Source organism: Astyanax mexicanus, chromosome 19 (genome assembly GCF_023375975.1).
Source record: "Astyanax mexicanus isolate ESR-SI-001 chromosome 19, AstMex3_surface, whole genome shotgun sequence".
Taxonomy (NCBI): domain Eukaryota; kingdom Metazoa; phylum Chordata; class Actinopteri; order Characiformes; family Acestrorhamphidae; genus Astyanax; species Astyanax mexicanus.
Genome location: NC_064426.1, coordinates 34,178,531 through 34,201,929, shown reverse-complemented (window position 1 = coordinate 34,201,929; position 23,399 = coordinate 34,178,531). Strand labels below are relative to the sequence as shown.

The following is a 23,399-nucleotide window of genomic DNA, read 5'->3' as shown; positions in this document are numbered from 1 at the left end:
GTTTCCACCAGCAGTTAGTTATTCAGTTGGAAACGTTCTACTAACATTCAACATGTCAGGGTATTAATAGTGCACACGTTTCCAACTGAATAACTAACTGTTGGTTATAGATGAATACTTTTTGATTTGAGAAAATGAATGTCAATGTCAGGGTTCAATTTTTCCAACATTGTGCCCATTATAGCACAAAAACAGCCTGTTTATCTTCTCTTCAACTGTTGGTTAGCTTTTTTCAGTATGTGATGCCATGTAAAAACCTTTATTGATCCCAGCAACAGTCCTTCTGTTGGAAATTGTTCACCAATATTAAGAAAAAAGGTGGATTTGAACGGAAATAGTGTACACATTTGATCCAAGTGTATTTAGACCCAGGACAGTCGAATTAACACCTGTAGTGCACCATTACTTTTTGATTTGAGATCTACAGATTTTTTTGAGTATTTTTAATATCATAATAAATATGTAACAATATTTATTATGTTATTATATTGACAATATCAAGATTTTTGTTTTTAACATCGTGCCCACAACAGCACAAAAACAGCCTGTTTATTTATCTTCTCTCTCACTGTTGGTTGGCTTTAACTATTTAGGCTTTTAACATGTTGCTCTCCCCCCTCCTGAAGCTCCCTCCTCACCTCCAGCTTCTCTATCCTCTCCTTCATGTGCAGTATGGCTCTCTCCAGCTCCTCCACGGCTCCTCCAGCTCTCCCCTCGTCACCCATCATCCCCCTCTCCCGCTCCCTCTCCTCCTGCACCACTCCCCCTCCTCCGGTACCCTCGCACTCCGCCAGCTTCCCTGCCAGTTCCCGGATGGTCCTGCGGTCAGCCCGGATCTCCTCCTGCTGCCTCTGCGCGGTGTGCCGGAGCTCCTCGGCGGCGGCGCGCAGGGACCCCGACTCCTCGTCCCCGTCCTCCTGCTGCTGCTGGTCCGCTTGGACGGCCTTGGGCTCGCACTGGCCCGGCGGCACGGGCGTGCACAGCAGGCGGCTGTAGACGACCCTCTGCTCGCTGCCCGCGCCGCCTATGCTCCCGGTCAGCCCGTAGAAGGTGGGCGCCTCGGGGCCGCCCGGAGCCTCGGTGGCGTGGAGAGCGTCCAGAGCCCCGGCTCTGGCCACGGAGCCCGGGGAGAAGGGAGCCGGGGAGGCGGAGCGGTTCTGGGTGAGCGGGGGAGCCGCTGGAGAGCCGCTGTGGACCGCGGCGATGATGCAGATAACAGCGCCGATGAAAGCCACCATCCCGGCGGCCAGGATAACAACGATGAACTTCAGGGTGGCGGTTGAAAAAAAGCGATAGATATATAAAAAATAAAGAAAAGAAAAAGAAAAAAGAAAGGGGACTGGATGCTTTAAAAAAGGGAGAATAAATTAAAGATTTTAAATAATGGGAAAAAAACTGAAAAACGTAAACACAAAAAATGTGTTTTGACTGACAGGTCAACGGACAGCTTTCTAAAAGAAATAATGTAAAAAAAAAACGTAGCTAGGTGTTAATTATATAAAAAAATATATAACGGATAAATAGATAAATAAATAAAACCTAAAAGCCAACAAAAAAGAAGCTCAAAAACGAAGCTTCCAGTCTGCCCTCCACAAACTACATCGCCTTCCTCAGTCTCAGTAAGCTGTACAGCAAAATACCAGGTTAGAAGGAACAGCTGATGCTTTCTCCTCAGACGCCGTCGCTCATCTGCTCTCCTCTTCCGCAGAACAGCGCCCCCTCTCCCGCGTCCCTCACCGCGCCGACCGGGAGAAGCGAGCGCAGCCTGGGACCAGCGGAGTGGGCGGGGTAACCGCGGATAGGCTCATAAACAGCCAATAGTCTCGAGTTCAGACCCGCTTTGAGAAATCTCCGTCCACACCCAGCTCAGCACACCCAGCTCGCGCGGGCTCAGCTCAGGAGGCGCGCACGTAATAATAAAAAAAAAAAAAAAAAAAAAAAAAAAAGGTACTTAAAAAGGTACTTATGGATACCACCTCAGCGAGAATGAAGGCACACACACATATTTTCTAGTCCTTGTAGAGATATATTGATAATAAAAGAGAAACAAATGTTATTTAGCCAATAATGAGCTTACATAGTGATTTTGGTCTGTCTTCAACTTAGCGAGTAATCCAGCTCAGAAAAACAGTTACCAATTCAATTAATTTTCAAACTGGCATAATTGAGATTGTACATATTTTATTATTTAGAAGCTGCAAGAGGAAATTTCAGTAGATAGACACTTGCTTCTGTCAGAACCCTATACAGAATGATTTTACATGGCAGTGATTTTCATATTTGACACTTTTCCTAAACTGAAGTACCAGTAGGTTATTTTTGCACCATGTTTAATATAAAAGCTTCAGGTAAGGTTGAAAGGGGCTGCTAACTATTCATAAAAAAGTAATATGAAATGTAAAGGAAACAATGTCTTACTTTAAATGGTTCTGATTGTTTACATATAAAAAAACTGAAGTTATTATGTAAGGACTAAATATCGTAATCGTCAATCAAGAATTGCTCATATAATTGAAGCATATCAAATTTTTTTTTTTTAACAATACCACCCAGCCCTAGTTTGCATTGTGCTCCAGCCCAGGTGAGGCCGGCTGCTGTGTCTGTTAGCATTGCTTTGCTTTTTTTAACCTTGCTGTTAACAATCATGTCATCAATTCATAATTAAAGCCCTCTGCTAGGTTTGTAATTGCAAGTTCTTTAACTAAAAAAGTCTGTCAAATGTTTTATTTTGTCTGGTGCATGTTTTAGTTTTAGTTTGTCTGTCATTTCAGAGCATTACTACTTTCTTTATTTATTTATATGTACATCAAGGGCCATTTCCTGCATATTAAAGTTAAGCCAAGACATGGTTGTGATTTTTTTATGTTTTCAGTTTTAGAGGCTAGGCCCGTCACAATAGCAATTTTTTTGTGGACGATATATCTTCTCAAAAAGTATTGCGATAAACAATATTATTGTCATTTTAAGGCCATTAACCACTGAGATAATGATAATATAATAGCATGATAATGCAATTACACCGTTTTAAAGAAAACACAATTTTAATTAATATTAGTTTGGGAAATATAGACTTTTTAACTTTTTTTTACCTACTGCAGTCCAGTGGTTTAATAACTGTGTGTATGGAGTCACAGTTATTAAAGCATTTGTCATGTCTGTCTACAGGACTGAATAAAATACTGTTTACTGTTATACAGTATATGTAAACAAACATTCAACTAAACATAATAGATGATGTCACGATTGTCTAATATTATTGAGGTCATGTCCATTTATTGTACAGTAAGTCGACAATATAATTATTGTAACAGGCCTATTAGAGGCTATTATATCGTAAGCCATCTTTTCAAAACAAGCAAAAGAAGCGAGAGATACAATTCCATAGTCATAGGGTCTCATTGACTTGAGGTTGACTGTCCCAATCAGTGTCCTACTGTAGGTCCGAATCAGTGATACACACTTATTGTACAGTCGTATAGTGTTTAAATCATGAATAATATTTAAGAAAGTACAGGGATCAGTCAAAAATAGACTGCTGCTCTGCCCCAGATAAGCGTGAGCTCATGTCCTTCTGTGGCAACTGTCCAAGAATGTTACTGTGTTAACCACTGACCCACCTCTGCACAGCTTTCATAGACTCAAACACATTCGTTCATAAGCAGATGGCGCACGAGAGACTGCAAAATTGCACTGTAAGGAGATTAGACTCTGCAGTGTTATGTCTGATATGATGCCAGATATACAGTACAGCTGGGCTGGACAGCCATTTTTTACATGTCCCAAGGTATTTGGGAAAAAGCAACCGAAATGTGCTGACATGCCAAATGTCACGTGACACGGGACTAGTGTTGTGGGACCTCCTGCATTAAATGTAAATGTGATTTGTGCTTTACCTGTTTGCATGGACACTGCCAGTCACGATCATTACTACCCAGTGCGCTGTCTACTGTGTGTGATATTAATGTTAAATAACATCTTCCATGACATAACCCTAGTACACACGAGACAATGTGAATCGAGGAATACCAAAAGTCATGGGACATCAGCATGTAAATTTATCAGTGATCATGAAGTATTATCCACTGGGGTTCCCCAGTGTTCGGTACTGGGACCCCTTCTCTTGTCAATATACACCGCCTCTAGGTCAGGTTATCCGCTCACATGGCTTTTCCTACCATTGCTTTGCTGATGACACCCAGCTATACCTGTCATTCTCACCTGAAGATCACTCAATCTCTGCACGGATATCGCAGTGTCTCTCTGACATATCATCATGGATGAAGGAGCATCACCTTCAACTAAATCTCTCAAAGACTGAACTTCTGGTTATACCAGCAACTTCACTATAACCATCGACTCTCTCTCTCTCACCGACAAAGGTTGCCAGAAACCTGAGTGTTATGTTTGATGACCAGCTCTCCTTCACGCACCATGTGGCCTCAGTGGCTTCGTGCTTTATAACATCAAAAAAATGTGATCGTTTCTGACGCAACAGGCCACCCAACTCCTGGTACAAGCAGTCGTCATCTCACACCTCGACGACCTCCAATGAACGTCGCCTCGCATTGCCAAACATTCACACAAAGCAATCCAGACTGTTCTCATACAGAGTTCCCCAATGGTGGAACAAACTACCTTCTACTACCAGATCAGGAGAATCTCTCACTATCTTTAATAAACTCCTGAAGACAGAGCTCTTCAAAGAGCACTTACTCTCCTAACACCTCTAACACACTAACTACTTCTAACCTAATTTCCTTCTTCCCCTCCTTCACTCCTCTATCCTATTATTTCCCTTTGGCCTCCTTTAAGCCCTGTCTAAAGATGTTTTTACCTTTAACTTCTATTATTTTTGTACTTCACTATGGTAAGTCGCTTTGGACAAAAGCGTCTGCCAAATGTAATGTAATGTAATGTAATATATTACCTCAAGGCACAGCCTGGGAACACCCACGTCTGTATAATGTGTGAGGTATTATCTTTTTAGTGAGTTACTGAGTGAGTACTGGCCAGAGTGCTCATGGCAAGGCAACAAGAATTACGTAAATTTGAGCAAGGTCTGATAGTGGGAGCCAGATAGATGAAACCTCTATAGTTTCCTCAAAATTTCTCAATTCACAGTATCAGATGTGTATGGGAACGCACAATTGAAGGTATTAAAACATATAGTAGACAGCTCAGTGGGTAGCATTGATCATGACTGGAGGCTTCTGCCTATTGGAGGCTTCTGTGTGTGTAAACAATGCTCATCACATTCAATGCTGGAGGCACATGTTTAAAATAACCTTCAGGTAAGTTTACAGTTTAATGCATTTATTTTTCAGCTTTTGATGGACATGGCAAAAGTCATGGGACACAATACTTTTGGCAAACAAGAAGGGTAAGTATTGTTTTCTATTCCTTGCAGAGTACAGTCAGGATATATCTTTACTAAGCAGAGTTCAAGTGGGGTGAGTTTGTGGAACAGATGCGATGAGCTTCCAAAGCTTCCATTTATTATTAGGGGGAAAAATAGAGAGAGAGAAAACGAGGTACTGTTTATAAAGCTGTAATTGATCACCATTGATTTAGAGCACTGACACAGAGTGTGAACTGGGACACACTGTGTGTTAATGAAGTGGGTCAGCAGTTCTGTGGATCCCCTCATTTACTGACACACATCACACTCTTCTTCAGGCTGTGCAGAGAGACACTTATTCATTGCCACATCAGCCGCAACCCAGTTTGAGCGAAACTGGAGCTCACAAAGCCGAGTCTATTTTCAGCCACGCTATTCTTCTATCCATCGATACAAAAGCACAGATGATGACATTGAAAAATGTAACACCCTGAAGGTAAATCTATCAAGATGGCCAAATACATTTTTCATCAGGCAGAAAAATGCCAAAAAACATGGGCTGGTACATTTCCACTCTGCTGCAGAACTCTTCACGTCCTTAAAGACCCTTGGGAGCCAATTTTTTTTGTCTTTCTAATTAGGTTAATTTGGCTCCTCGGGGTCCCCAATGTAAATGAACAAAGTATGTCATGAATATCCTAACCCGAGTCTAATAATGTCTGCTGGATTTCACCAGTATTTCTCTCCTCTCAGTGTAAAACATGGGCAGTCCTACAAGGGGTACTGATGTCAACAGCAACAGTCCTAATTTCCAAGTTTCAAGCAGGAAATTTAATTAGAAATGCCTCCACAATTTGAGTTTCTTAATTGAAAAGTGCCTTATCAATCCCAAATTCAGAATCAAAGATGGCTGCACCAATCACAACTTATTACGACATATTTTGGTTGGATTTACCACAAAAGCACCAATACTTCATTTTCAAATTTGGTTGTAGTGAACAGCAAAGCCTTAAGCTGTTTTGAAAGAGTGTACCAGTGTCAGAATGTTTAACTTTCCAATGTAAATGGAACACAGCTTAGATTTAGTAGGTAAGTGAGCTAGCTAACTAGCTATTCAGCTATCTGCATGTTTAGTATGGCTAAGGTTTATTCACCGAGAAGTGCCAAAAAATTCCAAATAAAAATATATTGTCATTTAGAGCATTTATTTGTAGGAAATTAGAAATAGCATAAATAACAAAAAAGATTCAGAGCTTTCAGACCTCAAATAATGCAAAGAGAACAAGTTCATATTCATAAAGATTTATTGTTGAATTGAATAACCCTGTTTTTTAATCACAGTTTTCAGGCATCTTGGCATGTTCTCCTCCACCAGTCTTATACACTGCTTTTGGATAACTTTATGCCACTCCTGGTTCAAAAATTCGAACAGTTCAGCTTGGTTTGATGGCTTGTGATCATCCATCTTCCTCTTGATTATATTCCAGAGGTTTTCAATTTGGTTAAATCAAAGAAACGCATCTGTTTTAAGTGGCCTCTTATTTTTTTCCTGAGCTGTATGTGTATTTGGATTCTTTGCATTCCCTTTCAGAAAGTAAGGTATTATCCCATAAAATCTTGATATGTTATAAAATTCTGGATATAGTGGCATCGTTACAACATTACCAGCAAATGTAGTAATTATTATTTTTTTTATTGTGGAAAGCTTCAGAAACTTGACAGAATTGAGCAGATTGAGAGCTCTGCTGCAGCGTGAAAAGACTGGCAAAGCACCGGCTTTAAGGTTCTGTGAGAAAGAGCTGGGGGTTAGCCAGGCTGGTCCTCACCGTGTGGGCAGAGTGTGAGTGTGCGTAGTGGTGAGTGAGCCATAGCTTAGCCAGGGGATATACCACTCCTGTGGGCAAAACTGGAGTCATGTAGAGCTGCAAAGGAGAGCCGGGGGCTAACCAGGTTGCTCTTCTTTGAGGGGGCAGCACCATCATAGTGTGTATCAAACTATATATCTATATATATATATATATATACAGCTCTGGAAAAAATAAGAGACCACTTAAAAATAAATTGAAAACCTCTGGAATATAATCAAGAGGAAGATGGACAATCACAAGCCATCAAACCAAGCTGAGCTGCTTGAATTTTTGCACCAGGAGTAAAGGCATAAAGTTATCCAAAAGCAGTGTGTAAGACTGGTGGAGGAGAACATGCAAAGATGCATGAAAACTGTGATTAAACACCAGGGTTATTCCACCAAATACTGATTTCTTAACTCAAACTAAAACTTTATGAATAGGAACTGGTTTTCTTTGCATTATTTGAGGTCTGAAAGCTCTGCATCGTTTGTTTTATTTCAGCCTTGATTACGGATATTAAAACCCCAGTAAGCCCTACAGATCTGTGAAATCACACGTGCAGTTTAAAGTAAAAAGCTATTAACTTGCAACTTCTATGTCTCAAGGCTTTATGTGCTGCCAAGTGATTGAGGGTTGCCAGTAACGGTGGTAGGCTGCGAGTCTGAGTCAGCCGCTAAAGCTCATGTGAGGGAGCGAGGGCTCTCTTCATGTAACAGACTTACTTTTGGGTTTTTGGAATCAGTTCGCGTTAAACACACATTGTGGTTATGTTTTACAGTGCCGTGAAAAAGTATTTGCCCCTTTACAGATCTTTTTTTCTCTTTCTTTTTTGTCATACATTACATTTTTCAGATTATCAAACAAACTTTAAATATATATATATATATATATATATTTTTTTTTTTTAATTTCATTTATTTAGGGAAAAAAGCAGTCCAGACCAAACCGTCCTATCTGCTGCTTTTATTTTGTCACAATATTAAGTTCACACCCAGACCATTCTCAGAGAGGTTGTAGATAAGAACATTTTGTTGATGTTTGTGGAGTGTTTTTTCACATTTAAACTTTGCTGAACGTTTCACATATCACCCAAGGTTGTTATATTTAAAAAAACACACGTTAAAATGTAGATCCAGGGGCTTGACGTTTGTTGAAGGAAAAGCATTTAATTAATTTGTTATGTCCTACATTTCTCAGTAATCTGAAAAACAAGTAATCTGAGGAAACATGAGGAAGAAGAACAAGTGTCCTGTTTTTCACACTAGAATCTGCATGACATGAAAATTTAACTGGCAGGAAGGAGGGATGCTCAGCCTGAGGCCTGTTTGTTGTGTTTACTTCTACAGCAGTGAGTCAGTGCTGCCCTCTAGTGTACATCTAAACAACCAGGCCTGCAGGACATAACAGAGCTGTGGGGAAACCATATCAAAGAGGAAGAGGTACGGAAGCCTGTGGGTAAAACCAGCAGTGTGAAATATTGTGAAAAATTCTACACTGAACAAAATCCTGAAGCTCTGTTGTTACTAATGCTATATTTCATTTACCTCAGAAGATGGATGTCGGCGTTAGGAATTAGCTGACCGTGTTCCAGTTCCAGTTAAAACATCTCCAGAATGATTTTTAGAATCATTTATATCAAATTATTACAGCAAATCCAACCAAATATTTACCAAACCAAATAGCATTGTTATCAATACCATTTGGACACATTATGGAGTATAGTGAATAAGGTGTGGGGACAAGATAATTAAGTTGTGCTTTAGAATCTCTTTCCCACAACTTTTAAAAGTCATGGCCATGCATTAGTATCTCGTTTGCATGCTTAAATAAGCCATAGCCACACATTAGTAGTTTTTTATGCTTTAATAAGTCATGTCGGATCTTGTTCCTCACCATAAAAAGTTGTGGCCACGCATTAGGATCTAATTTTTATGCTCTAATAAATCGTATCCACACATTAGGATCTTGTTGTCACACCTTGTCCCACACAGTTGTGTCTATGCATTAGTAACTTGTTCATATGCCTTAATAAGTCATGGCCACACATAAGGATTTTGTTTCCAACACCCTAAGAAGTCGGGCCACGCATTAGGATCTCATTCCTATGCTTTAATTAGTTGGTCCCACATCTTATTGAGTTGTGTCCTCGCATTAGGATGTCGTTCCCACCCCTTTATAGGTTGTGGCCATGCATTAGAATCTCGTTTTCATGCTTTAATAAGCCGTGTCCATGCGTTAGGATCTCGTTCCCACCTCTTAATAAGCCGTGGCCACGCATTAGTAGTTTTTATGCTTTAATAAGCCGTGTCGGATCTTGTTAGGATTTTAGGATCTTGTTTCTCACCTTAAAAGTTGTGGCCACGCATTAGGATCTCATTTTTATGCTCTAATAAACCGTATCCACGCATTAGGATCTTGTTCTCACACCTTAATAAGTTGTGTCTATGCATTAGTAACTTGATCCTATGCCTTAATAAGTCATGGCCACACATTAGGATTTTGTTTCCAACACCCTAATAAGTTGGGCCACGCATTAGGATCTCATTCCTATGCTTTAATTAGTTGGTCCAACATCTTAATGAGTTGTGGCCACGCATTAGGATCTCGTTCCCACCCCTTAATAGGTTGTGGCCATGCATTAGAATCTTGTTTTCATGCTTTAATAAGTTGTGTCCATGCATTAAGGTCTCATTCCCACACCTTTATAAGTCGTGTCTATGCATGAGGATCTTGTTCCGACACCTTAATAAGTCATGTCCATGCATAAGGATCTCGTTCACACGTCTTAAGTTGTGGCCACACATTAGGATCTCATTCACACACCTTAATAAGTCATGTCCATGCAGTATTATTTTTTACATGGTGTCACCTTAGGGGTTCCATAGGACAGTACTATTAATTGTGTGTAATTGATTTAATGAGACTACTATTGTTGATGTGTGGTTCAGCCATCATGGTTTCTGAACTCTGGGTTGTTGAGACTCACCCAACCGTCTGAGAAGGAAATCTGACCGTTTCAGTTGAATTTCCTGCTTGGAATTTTGGAAACAGATCCCAACACAACTTTCAGTTGATTTTAGGGGTTAAAAGAAAACTAGTGTTTGTTCTAAATGTTTGTGGTTCAGTTCTTAAGATGTAAAATCAGCCAGTGTTTTCTGGATGTGAAACAATTAATTTTAGAAACTATGATGCCACAGTGCATACGACTCAAGTACAGGCATTTTATTTATAGCCCAGCCCAAACCAACCAACCAACAAAACCAATTAATACATGCCTGTTTATCTTAAATGTATATATATAAGCAAATTAGTACTAAAATATGCTTCAGAATGGCCTAAATTAAGATCGCAATTAAGATTATGATGAATACAATGAATGACCGGCTCAGTGAGTTGTTCAGTTGGCTCAGTGTTCTCCTTTATGTTGCCTGGGGTGGAGTCTTGTGACTACCAAATCCTCACGCATCAGAAAAGGTATTGGTAAACATTTGTTGTAATAATTTTCACACTTACCTTAGCGTTAAAAGATTATACTTACTGGACAAACTCTATATCCAGTGAAAGAATCAGCTTTGCTTCTGGTCCTTTAGATTATGCTGTAAACTCAAGGAAGGCAGTTTGAAACAGTTGTTCTGAGAGAAGAAGGGAGATTACAAATGAGTGGGCGAGTCTGACTCTTCCTCAGGTATCATGTAAAGGCTCTGATTGCAATTTTAACAACATGGCTGACAATTGTAGCTTTGTATCTATAGAACTCAACTTGCTATATCTGTAGCATACAATCAACCAGCATAGACAACAAACAATCTTTCCATGTTAGATTTAGTAAAAGAAATGAATCAATTTATACATTGTAATATTTTGCTAAATTAGTATAAACATGTCAGTGATAGGGGTGGGCAATATTATATCGTATACAATATATCGTGACACAGAAACATTGTGATAATAGGGCTGTTCTGTCTTAAAATTAGTCTATTATTTACTGTGAAGCTTTAGGTGTATTTATTGTATAATTGTTTTAGTTTGCCGTTTATATGCATGCACTAAATATTCTGCAATATTTTTTGCTGCATTATATTATTTTATGCTATATTTTTATATACTATTATACTATATTCCTATTATATTATATATTATTATACATTCCTCATATTTTAGTTTTCCTATATCGCCAAGTATATCGATATCGCAAAAATACCCTGAAATATCGTGATATTATTTTAGAGCCATATCGCCCACCCCTAGTCAGTGATATAGTATGTATAATTAAATGCATTCATTTGTATTTTTTTCAGGCTGTAATATTGGTGTATTGTTTTAATGATCTACATTTTACTACATTGTGAATTAGGGATGGAAGATAATATAAAAATGATCTGTCTGCAGATCATTGCTTAAATGGCATATATATTGTACTACAAAACAGCAGAACATTCAGGCGCAGGCTGACTACACCCAAATGACTAGACTGCTTTCATTTTACTGCATTTTCACTGCTGAAGGGAAGAGGTGCATATTAAATGTACACAAGGCAAATCACCTCTGCCGAACACAACACAAACTGCACCTGCCTTAAAAACACAAGCAAGCATTTATTCAAACTCTTTACACACTATTCTAGGCTCACTACTTCAGAGTACAAAAGTTTATCTTTCCCTCCCCAGACAATTACAAAACTGTACAGGATACACAATCAAAATGCTTTTTTTTTATGTTATTATAAAATCAACCTTTAAATTATTATTTAAAAAAAAAATCATTATCATTAATTATAGCAAATAAAAATGGTATCATCATCATCATCATCATCAATAATTCCACAACAGTCCAAACATTATTCAGAAGCTCTTTTTTGGCCAGCTTGGCCGACAGAGGACTAAAGGAAAAAAACAAACATTTGTAACAGAACGAACAACAAGATCTACACAGATTGAGACTGGCTTCAAAAATACTTCAGAGTGTACAATTCAGCATTAATACTGCAGCACTATATAAATAGATAAGGCAGAATCGAACCTTATAGATCAGATTTAACCTCGTAATTTCTCTCGGTGGCCTTGGTCTCACTCAGACATTCACACATGCACGGGTTCAGAGATTTGCAGGACCAAGAGACAGTCAGGCTTTATAGAAGAGGAGCCCCATTTGAAAAATTAAAGGGCCATTATGTAAGAGCAGAGTTCCTGGTATACACAGTGAGATGAGGGCGCTGCCTTAAGTGCACCACCATGTTGCAGAATTCATTTTATAATGGGCACAAAAATCTCTGGCCTCATGTAAAGTTGAAGAAAAAAAAAAAAAAAAAAAAAAAAACAATAAATCAAAACACATTTCCCCACACTTTGTGTCCATATAGTAAGGTTAAGGCTAGGCCAGTTCCTCCTGTGCATTCATTACTCTTGATGCTGGATGAGCTGAAGCCACAAGCCATGCAGAACCATGCCAGCAAACCCTTTCTGCATGATTGAATAAATTAAAAAAATAATAATAATAATAAAAGCATTACAATAGCAGTCGCTTTTTCATCTTTAAATAAGAATCAACACACAATGCCAAGTTTAAGTGCAGTAAATTTTCAACAGACTTGTCAAATGAACAAGCAAAACACATTATATATGTAGCTGGCTGTCAAGGATATCAATCAGCTAGTAATCAGTTAAAAGCTCCCAACAAATCTGGCCATCGAAGTGAATCTGGAGCTCTAGGAATTACAAGCCTTGAGCTCATCTATGGCAGTACGGATGATTCTCCTGGTGGGGATTTGGGCAGGGAAGCTTACTTTGGTGTTTGCCTGCAAGTGTCGGTCTTAGTAGGAAGATTACTGAAGCGCCAGGCCAGATTAGCCTCAGGGGAAGGAGCTGGCACTAATGCTGCACTAAGGCCTGGCAATAATAGCACAAGTTCAGGCCAAGATGTCACTGTCACTGCCAGTGCCAGTTCATTACCCGAGCCTTAAATCTACAATTGTTCCTGAAAGCACTTTTGAGAAAAGTAAAACAAATCGCTATATAATAATAAGTGCAGGGCTTTTTGGGATTTTTGGGAATTTTAACACTCACAGTTTTTTTTGTTTGCTCTGGTCTGAAATAGGTAATGGGTTTGTAAACTTCGAGTTGAGAAAGGTTGTTTGGTTGGTTTTCACAGTAGGAGAAATTCAAGCACATCAAATTGTGTCACAACAAACCATATGAAATGCATCTTGTTGTAAATCCTGCTTATTGGTCCAAACTGTTAACGGTGGGAACAAGAATGTAATTACAGGAAAAAGGTCCTGGACAGTATAAACTGGTTAACAGGTTAAACTGGTGACAATACATTTAGATCAAATTTGCAGAATAAACCCTGTTTTCAACACAAATGATCTGTTGCAGAGTTTGCTTGGGGCCAAAACAAGACCACCTGCTACCACTTTAAAATAAGACTACCGTTATAAAGGGTTTATAATTGGTTTACAATTAGTTTATTAAGGGTTACTAATTAGGTTGTAAATGCCTTAAAAATCATTAATAATCAGTTATAACACATACGTAGAAAGGGCAACAATAACATATTGTTTGCCAAATAGTGAACACACAGCCATCTATATGGTTGCCCTTTCTACAAATGTTATAACTGATTATTAATAGTTTTTAAGGCATTTACAACCTAATTAGTAAGCATTAATAAACTAATTGTAAACCATTTATAAACCTTCTTATTTAATATAAACCTGTCTTATTTTAAAGTGGTACCGACCACTTTCCTTTTAAAAGGTCTCAATGCAGTTATTTTGGTCCCCAATCAAGTGTGTACCAAAAAAAAAAAAACCACAAGCATGAAGCTTATTCTGATTTAAAGTGTCTGAAACATACTGTTTAAACGCAAAATATATATATAATATATATTATATAATATATATATATAATAGGTTGGACATTTGTTGCGCAACAATTAGAAGGTGGTTAATCCAGATCCAAAAATTAGAAAATCATCATAAGATTTTGTTCCAACTGCCTGAATGGCTCTTCTGCAGCTCAGCTACAGACAGAGAGCCAACCATACAATGTTGTAACAAAATTCCTGAAATGAATTGCTACTTTCTTTAAATTATAGCTGCTTTTCTATGAAAAACCAACATAAATGTTGTTTGTGGAACTTAAGGGACAACATAAAATACAAGATAAATGTAGGATGATCAAATGTAGGCTGATTAAACCAAAAGGTCCTAAAAGTGGTCCAATGTGGTCGGATTCTAATAACTACATATCTTATCTAATAATAAAGTACTACTGGTAGTTATTAAAGATGATTAATAACTTAATAATAAACCTGCTGTTTAAAGGGGCTGGCCAAGAGATTGATGACTCCCACTGCCAGCAATCTGTGGATCATAAAAAAAAGCTGTGGATCATATTCTAAGATGTCCTCAGCTCATCATCAAAGCAACAGCTGCCCGATAGGTCAAAACACGAGATGATTTCAGCCCTGCACTATGTGTGGCTTCTTCTCTGCGAGACTCCATAACTCATTTTGTGACACCAGCGTCCTCCCCTCCTTTCTGCAAGTCTGTGCTTCCTGCTTTAAAACAAGCTGGGTAGCAGTGTGTGGCCCAGGGGTTTGGAGCTTGTCTTTAATTAAAGTCTAACTGGAGGGGAAGACTCTTCTATCAGCAGGATAGAATGAGATCAAAACCCCGTTGCCTTAACAAGCGCCACATGTCGGCCAGCGCTGCTCGTCTCTGAGGAATACACAGCGTCTGCCTCCAAATGCCCCATGCTGAGCTTTCACAATCTCTAATGTTCACTGAGGGAAAGGACACGGATATGGGCGACTGCAGAGGCGGTAACGTGACTCGTTGGCTAAAGGGGGGGGGAGGACCACATGCTGAGGGTACAACCGAGGACATGTATTAGATCATCGTTCCTCCGATGATTGATTTCTATTATCATTTGCAGAAAAAGGTTGAGTAATCTAACGGCATCTAAAACTAAAAAGTCTAAATGTTGGTCCTTGAAGTCCCAGATTTTGGAAGCAATGACAAATGTATGTTTCTATACCAATATTTTAAACGATTCAAGAAAAGGCTTAAACGATTCAATAGTGCGTGTTTATATGCACTTAATAGTCTGAATACTAATTGTTTAATCCAAACAATGCGTTTACATGAGGTTTGGTAATCTGATACTGGGAAAACTCTGGGTTTACACAAATGTTGCAATAACTGGATTTCTACTTTGCAAGCAGCCAATAATCTCACAAAAACATCACTGCTTTTTTAAGACACATTTTGCAAGTAAATATGAATTTATTTTATGGCCCATTATGGTTTATAGTATGCAACACTGCCAGAATTAAGAATTCTTCTGTCCAATCCAGATTAAAAACTGTTTTTTTTAGGGGGGGGGGGGGGGGGGGGGGGGGGGGGGGTAAGAGTATACATGGGCTGAGAAAACTAAATACTGGTCTGAAATACAACTAATTTAATTAGAAATTATTAATCTAATACCTACGCCTTATCTGTCCACAGAAATTGAAGTATATTGTATTGTAATGTAACTGATTTATTCTGATAACTGCAGAAATCCATGCAGATTTCTTTTTTTTTTTTGAGTAGACATAAACAAAATAAATAAAAAATTATTTGTCTAGGGACATTTAGATATGTTGTCATGATCATAATGTGAAAATGATTGTTGTGCATACCTTTTGTGCAGAGAAAAAACAACTTCATGAAAACTGCTAAAGTGATCTTTTACACAATCTTAAATTAGACATTAAATATAGTTATTCAACTTTTTGATCTGATTACTTTATTTACAATCTAATCTGGATTGTATACTGATAAGATTTTATCCACATGTATTTACACTTGATAGCCAAATGTGATTCTGGTTAATCAGACTGAAATCTAATTGTTGTGTGAGGTTTTAAATGCATCTTGGGTGCGTTAACACAATTTTGTGTACAATTTTCTGTGGCTTAGCTTTATTCAGTAATATAATCCTGATACTGAAGATGTGACTACGTGTTAACAGAGTCTAAGTCCAGTGTCAGAACAAATGGATCTGTAAAAAAAAATACTGTCAACTTTTCCTTGAATCCTAGCAACAAACATTTTCTGTTTATTTTTAATTTTTTAAGAATAACGATATATCCCCAATTTTATCTTAAGCATGAGGTAAAGAAATGTCTTTTGATGCTGCCCGAGTGTGAACATAGCTTTTTTTTATGCATGTAATTACATGCAATTAGTATCATAACGTGTAGATGATAAGCATGTAGATGATGGACTGGTCTGTAAAGGTGCTTTGCTGTAAAAAGCAAGAGATTTGATAAACACATTTTAAATTGACTTTGGGTTTGGCTTAAACACGCTAAATATTAATACCATTGCCAGAAATATAGACAAACATATCCATAATGTCCCCTTGATAAATTATTAGATTAGTGAGAAGTGCATACAATTTAGTACATTTAGTCCTCAGTGAAGGTTTTCCTTTAGTGATGTCTTATTACTAATGTCAGACTGCAATTTATCAGATCATGTTTTCCTTATTGAAGGGGTTTCCACAGAAAAAAATAAAAATGCCCACATAATCCTTCCTTCTACAAGAACCGTGAGAACACTCCTACTCTCCTCTTCTCTCCCTCCTTCTTCCCCTCTATAAAAGTGTATATACTGATAGAAGTGAAAGCCTGAAAGCTAAAGTATTAACTGCAGGCCTGGGGTTAAAAAAAAAGAAAAAACGAAAAAAGGTCCCATGAGAAAGACTGAGATAAGCCTATCATTATTACAGTGCCATAAAAGTGTTGGTAGGTGCTTTCAGGCAGTTGGTTGATCATTACACCTGAGGCTGCAGGAGAAATGATGGCCAAACACACCCAGAACATTTTAAGTGTATATAGGATATATATCCTTGTGTGCTGTTCACACTTCTCGTTTGACAACAAGAACTGAAGTTATATAAAACAAATTAAAAAAACTAAGAAGCATCTTGACAATCATACCAAAAATGTATAGACCATAGGTGCTAAAGTGTTGGTTTAGAAGCAGGCATCTAGTGTGCACTGATCTGCTTCCCTGTGGCTAATATTCAGGCGGCGATTACTGGCTGAGAGTGCAAACAGTGTGAGATTTGATCTTGTAAAACAAGATAAAGATCACAATCCATTTCAGCATCTTTGTCCGAACCTCGTTTCTCTTGCACTTCAATCCAATGCAACGTCTTAGCAAAGTAAAGGGAGCTTCTGGTGAGACTGGTGAGCATAAAAAATAAAATGGAATATGAACCAAATACATCCCCACACTTTACTCACAATCTCCTAGATGAAAGGATGAAAGGTAGTATTTGTGGCACCTGCATTCAGAGAGTTTAGCTGGTTCTGCCAGCTATGTCACTGTGGCTGGGGTTTATGGTTGGTCTTATTTGAAGCAGCAACATGATTAGCGTAGCATGGAGAAGAGGATGAAGGCGGTAGTCCGTGCGGATGGCAAAACTCTTTGATGGTGACTGTGAGGAGGTTAGTCGTAACGTCCGTGACAACCACGTTAGCACACTGGGCAGCCATTTCCGGATGCCAGTCCAGTTCCTCTTCCTCCGAAGCTTCCTCAGATATGGGAATCTCGGGAAGCTTGGGTTGCCGATGGCGACAGAAATGGTAGTGCCGCTTGCCTCGCCTGTCGCTTCCGTGCGGAACCGAAAGGTCAAGGATGTGCTCGTTGTCCTCAGACGAGGATGATGACGATGATGAGGAGGAGAACATTGGAGATGAAGGCAGGAGAGATTGGGCTGCCGATGGGTTGGATTTCTTGGGTTGGGAGTCTTTAAGCTGATTGCTCTGTTTCGAAGTTGGTAAAACAGAAGAATTTACCTCGGATGACTTGTGGTCGTGAGCTGATAAAGGTTGGTGGGACTTGGTTGGCGCTACAGATGTGGGATGACTTTCACCATCCGAGACTTCTGAGCTGGAAGCAGATGGAGGAGGCTCGTTTAGTGCTGAAGGAACGTCTGAGGTTGCGACTTTTGAACTCTGGGATGAAGACTGTGAAGACAAGCCTTTACTGCTTGATTTCTGACCACTCTCTTTGTGCTCTACCGCAGGCTGATTGCCAGAATTGTCCATAGGATGAGAATTGAACGTTTTTCCGAACATTGAAAATCCAGAACCAGATACAGGAAGCTGCAGTCCTCTGTACGAAACCTCTCCGAACCTTCTGCTCTTGCCAATCACCCTGTTTCGAGAAGGAACCTTCTGGCGAGCGGTGTGAGACTGGTGGGTGGTGCTCTGAGTCCTTTTGTTATTGGCTGAGCCACCACTCCCAGCTTTGTCAATCATTTTCAGATTTAAAATGACCCGCCCCTTCTTTACCTCACGTGGTTTCACCTTCCGGTTCAGGATGCGGACCGTCTCTGAGAAGGGGCTGAGTGAGTGACCGACTGACTGGGATAGAGGATCGGAACGAGGCAAGGGTCGCCGTGACATGCGATGACAGCGGTGGATGTCCTTCTTCAGTTTGGGCTGAGCAGCTCCGGACTGCAGCTTAGCATTTGAAGGGCATGTGGGTGTGTACGTAGGTGCAGGAAGAGGTGGTGGTGCAGGCTTGGAGGATGGCTGGGGTCGGGTGTGTTTGAACTCCGGGACTCTATGGGGGGTGTCTGAAGTCTGCGCTCTAGACTGGAGAACAAATGTACATACATACATACACAGAAGAAGCAAAAAGAGAATAATGAGCCATTTTATGACAGATTAAACATGTTTTATTAGCCAAGACAGTTTTCATATTACTATGTTGGACCAACCTTTAGGAGCAGTGTTTTAGGCTTGGGCCCTCTCTTCTTTGGGCCATAAAGCTCTTGTTCCCTTTCCCTGTTAGGAAAGACAAATCAGGATATTAGTGATTCAGCTTTTAGCTGTGCACTTCCTTTTGGTCTGTAGGCTAGAAATATTTATAGCTTGCTCTAGATTCAAGCCTCTACTGCCTGGTGTCTTATAATATCAGACAAACACATATACAAAGGAACTTATGAAGTTGTGAACACTCAGATACTATGCCAAGGCCAACCACACTGACAGACCTAACCCTGACTGAAAATGTGTGGGATGCTATTGGACACACCATCAACACTCCACCAATATGCAGGAACAGTGTGAATATTCAACATGCATGGAATGGATTATCGCAAGACATCATTAAGAACCTCTACAACTCCATGCCGAGACATCCAAACAAACCAACATTTAATTCTGGGTGCTACTATTTATCCAATGCCTTCAGTTATTTTTCTGATTAAACACTTAAAACACACAAAAACTGACAGCAGACACAGCATCAAAGCAAACCAAGAGATGTGTGTTGCTTAGTTATGGGTGTAATCTGATGTGGCTAGAGATGACTGAGTGCTTCCTGCAAGCATGCCTCAAACGGTCCACCACTGACTCATGCAGACCACTTCAAAAACACACAAAACAGCACAACTCAAAACACACACACACACAGCAACAGAGAACCATACTCCAGTAGTCACTTTCCTCTAAATGATGATTCTTGAACCATGAATGAGCCAGCAATGTATGCAAGCTGCACATTTAACCACATCCACTTGCTCATTTCCACGTACAGCACATGCAAACGTTCAGGATCTTGGGCCAAACTGCATTCTGTTTTAAACTCAGCACACTGTGAAGGTTCAGAAATTTAAAACCCTGATTAGCCAATCATTCAAGAAAGGCACGTCCCCAACTGTCATTAGGAACTCTCAGTTGTATCAAATGTCCAAGCTTTGGACATGATAGATATAGACAGACAGATAGATAGATAGATAGATAGATAGCCAAAATTATCCTCAAAGGGTCTGTGTCATTCTCAACCACCAGCAGTTCACCTTATTCTACTTAATAATCATAAGTCTTTAAACAGCTGATTGGTAGATAGGACGGACAGCTCTGTAGTAGATTCTTTGGTAGGGTGCACCGTGCATTAATAGATTCACCTAAAATAAACAGCCGTTTTAAAATACATTGCCTGGCCAAAAGAAAAGTAGCCACCTGAAATTAACTAAGTAAATGACCGGGGTCGATGCTGTTGGTCAGGTCTAGGTTCAGCAACAGTATGTGCTGAAAGAATGGGGTCAGCTGACCACCTGAATATACTTTCATATTTCTTCACTGATGGCACGGGCACATTCCAAGATGACAATACCAGGATTCATGGGGCTGGAATTGTGAAAGAGTGGTTCAGGGAGCATGAGATCATCATTTTCACACATGGATTGTTCACCACAGAGTCCAGCCCTTAACTAATTCCAGAAGCTTATTGAAACAACGCCAAAGTCAATGCGTGCTGCAATCAAAGCTAAAGGTGGTCCATTGAGACATTAGTATGTGTGAGCTTTTTTTTTGGCCAGGCAGTGTATTTGGAACATTGTTTAGCAAATTCACTGCTCATGAGTTTGAAATCTACTGAAGATTTACTGTTTTAAGACATTTTAAGGACGGTTGAGACTTCACAAGCGGAGGTGAACAGTCGGGTGCATATAGATTGTCTGTGCACGCCTATGTTTTTGGCACAGCACACACAACTTTTTCCACATTATATATTCCCACAACCACATTTAGGTTTAAAGTTAATTTTCAGAATATAATAGTAAAACTTACTTCTGTTCAAAAGCTACGACAAGGCGGTCATCAAGAATGTTCTCCTCTGGCTCCCAAGTGCTGTACCTACAGGAGAGAAGTGTCAATATTGGACAAATTCACCTTCAGCTTCTTTAATAAGAGACTTAACTACGAGCTAAACTACTGACTTACTTTATAGCCCATCCTTTCCATTTCACCAAGTACTCCATTCGGCCCTGGAATAAAAACAAAGGCACATTGTGAGATACCGGACTTTATCAATCTAACCTTGCATAACCCTAGCTAACCAAAGCTAGTTAAAAAAATGAAGAGACCACTTTAGTTTCTAAATCAGTTTCTCCGATTTTGCTGTTTATAGGTGCATGTTTGAGTTAAATGAACATTGTTGTTTTATTCTATAAACTACAGACAACATCTTTCCCAATTTCCGAGATCAGAAATCAATATTTGGTGGAATTACCCTGGTTTTAATCACAGTTTTCATGCATCTAGGCATGTTCTCCTCCACCAGTCTTACACACTGCTTTTGGATAACTTTATGCCACTCCTGGTGCAATTCAATTCAAGCAGTTCAGCTTGGTTTGATGCATCTTCCCCTTGATTATATTTCAGAGGTTTTCAATTTGGTAAAATCAAAGAAACTCGTCATTTTTAAGTGGTCTTATTTTTTTTTAAAAGCTGTATATGAAAAATAATAACTCAACCTAGCTAAGCTAGCTAAATAGCTACAGTGGGGAACATGTGTGTAAAAATGTAAACATTATAATTTAACTAGCGTTAGCTACCATAAACAAGCTGTATTATTCCTGCCATAGTTTATAGATTAGCCAGCTAATTTATGTATAGTTTGTTAGCTAACCCATCTCAGTTAGCCAACAGACAGTCATGACAGCAGCAACCCCAACCCGTTCATATTTGTTTGCGGGGCTCTGGGTGCTTTCCAATAACATTAACTAACGCTAGCTAGGGTTGCTACAAAGGAATCAATAACGCTTTAGAATTCAGCCAAAAATATTCAACGTTTTTAGCTATTTATCTAACTTTCCAGTCCTAAAAACGTCGTAATGTCTTGAGTACAGAATCGCTCTTTGTCAAAATTAGCAATTCGCGCAGACACAAAACAGCTGGCGCCGTCATACTAGCTAACGCTAGCTAGCTTAGCCTAGCTACCTAAGCTAGCATCCATCACTCTACAGCGCTATTAAAACCCAGTGGTGGCAAATCCAGGTCCAGAAATTTTAAAGCCGCCCCAGGATTTCGTTTCACCCGTACTGGTCTATCCGCTGCTGCAGCTAATACACCTGCCTCTACGGTTGCATCAAAATCCTGGAGCGGAATTTTACTAGCTGAATATGGGTTTTTCAATTCTAATAATAATCAGCAATTTCGCCACGATTGTGAATAAACACCAGGTCCAAAGTACCCTAAGCTACCAGCGGGATAAACAAACGCATAAACTGTGCTGTTTATACAGGAAATAAACCCCGCATTGTCACAAAATCAGCTCTCTCCGCTAGCTTAAGTTTAACCGTAAGGAAAAGTAGGCCGCAGCGGAGTGAAAAATCCCTCCGCCGCTCGGACTAACCTTGCGGACGCGCCGTTTCAGGATGGCCTCGGCGGCAAACACGCGGTCACCGGCCGCGGACAGCTCCATAATTCCGGACAGAACAGGAGGATTCGGCCGGTGATCAGCTCTGGAGGATGGAGGATAACACCGCGGCTGGGGGAAGACGGAGCTGCACAGACCAGTCACACACACACAAACACACACGGAGGGAGGCAGCCTGGACAGTCAGAGCAGCCCAAAGCAGTTCCCATAGTCAGAGCAGTGGCCCCATTCGCGACAGTGTTAAATTTTCCCACCCGTTTTCAGACAAGCCCCGCCCTTTCTCTGCAAGGATTGGCTGGCGGTGTTCTAAAGCGGGTCGTGGATTGGCTAATAAATTATTCTCAAGGGCTGCCAGTCGACCCACTGTCCAATTGCGGTCCGATCCTAGCGCAGGAGCAGCGGTGGTGGTGAATCGAATGCGGGTGGGGAAAAAAAGGTAGAGCTCGCAAATTCTCACAAAATGCAGCTTATAAAGGTTCCAGAATTATGGAATTATATTGAAAAAATGCCATGCATTGTTCATTAATCATAAAACATTTATTTAAGGAGTACTGCTACAGTGAAACAAGCTAGCTAGCTAACATTAATTAAGTACACAGGATAGTATTATGTATTTTAAAGGCAAAGGCAACGAATAAAAATTGTTTTTATTAATTTTACAAGAAGAAAGAACGGATATTTTGCACATATACATATTTATACAATAAGTCTAAAAAGTTACAAAAGACACAGAAGACTTACAAAACATTTTATTTATTGCCTTGTATTAGCATGTAAGTGGAAAAACGTTCAAGTCAAGTCAAGTCAAGAGGCTTTTATTGTCATTACATCTGAGTACAGGTACACAGTGTGATGAAATTACGTGAAACCATGGTGCAACATAGAACAACAAGTAATAGACAACATAAAGTGCAGGAGTGACGACAGTGCAACATAAAATTATAAAATTATAACACTAAATAACAATAAATACAATAAATAC

At 39.6% G+C, this 23,399-nt stretch overlaps 1 protein-coding gene across 1 annotated transcript in view; it reads right to left on the bottom strand.

Annotated features, from left to right (window-relative positions):
* Window positions 1-22,642, bottom strand: part of cbx6b (chromobox homolog 6b) — a 39,973-nt gene extending 17,331 nt beyond the window's left edge. Inside the window, exons 1-6 of the mRNA XM_049467875.1 lie at window positions 22,394-22,642; window positions 20,980-21,023; window positions 20,827-20,892; window positions 18,972-19,038; window positions 17,570-18,846; window positions 639-1,368 (exon numbers count right to left, since the gene is read on the bottom strand). Coding sequence (XP_049323832.1) covers window positions 639-1,368; window positions 17,570-18,846; window positions 18,972-19,038; window positions 20,827-20,892; window positions 20,980-21,023; window positions 22,394-22,462 — 2,253 coding nt within the window. The 5' untranslated portion in view covers window positions 22,463-22,642. The remainder of the gene's footprint in view (window positions 1-638; window positions 1,369-17,569; window positions 18,847-18,971; window positions 19,039-20,826; window positions 20,893-20,979; window positions 21,024-22,393) is intronic.
* Between the last annotated feature and the right edge of the window lie 757 nt (window positions 22,643-23,399).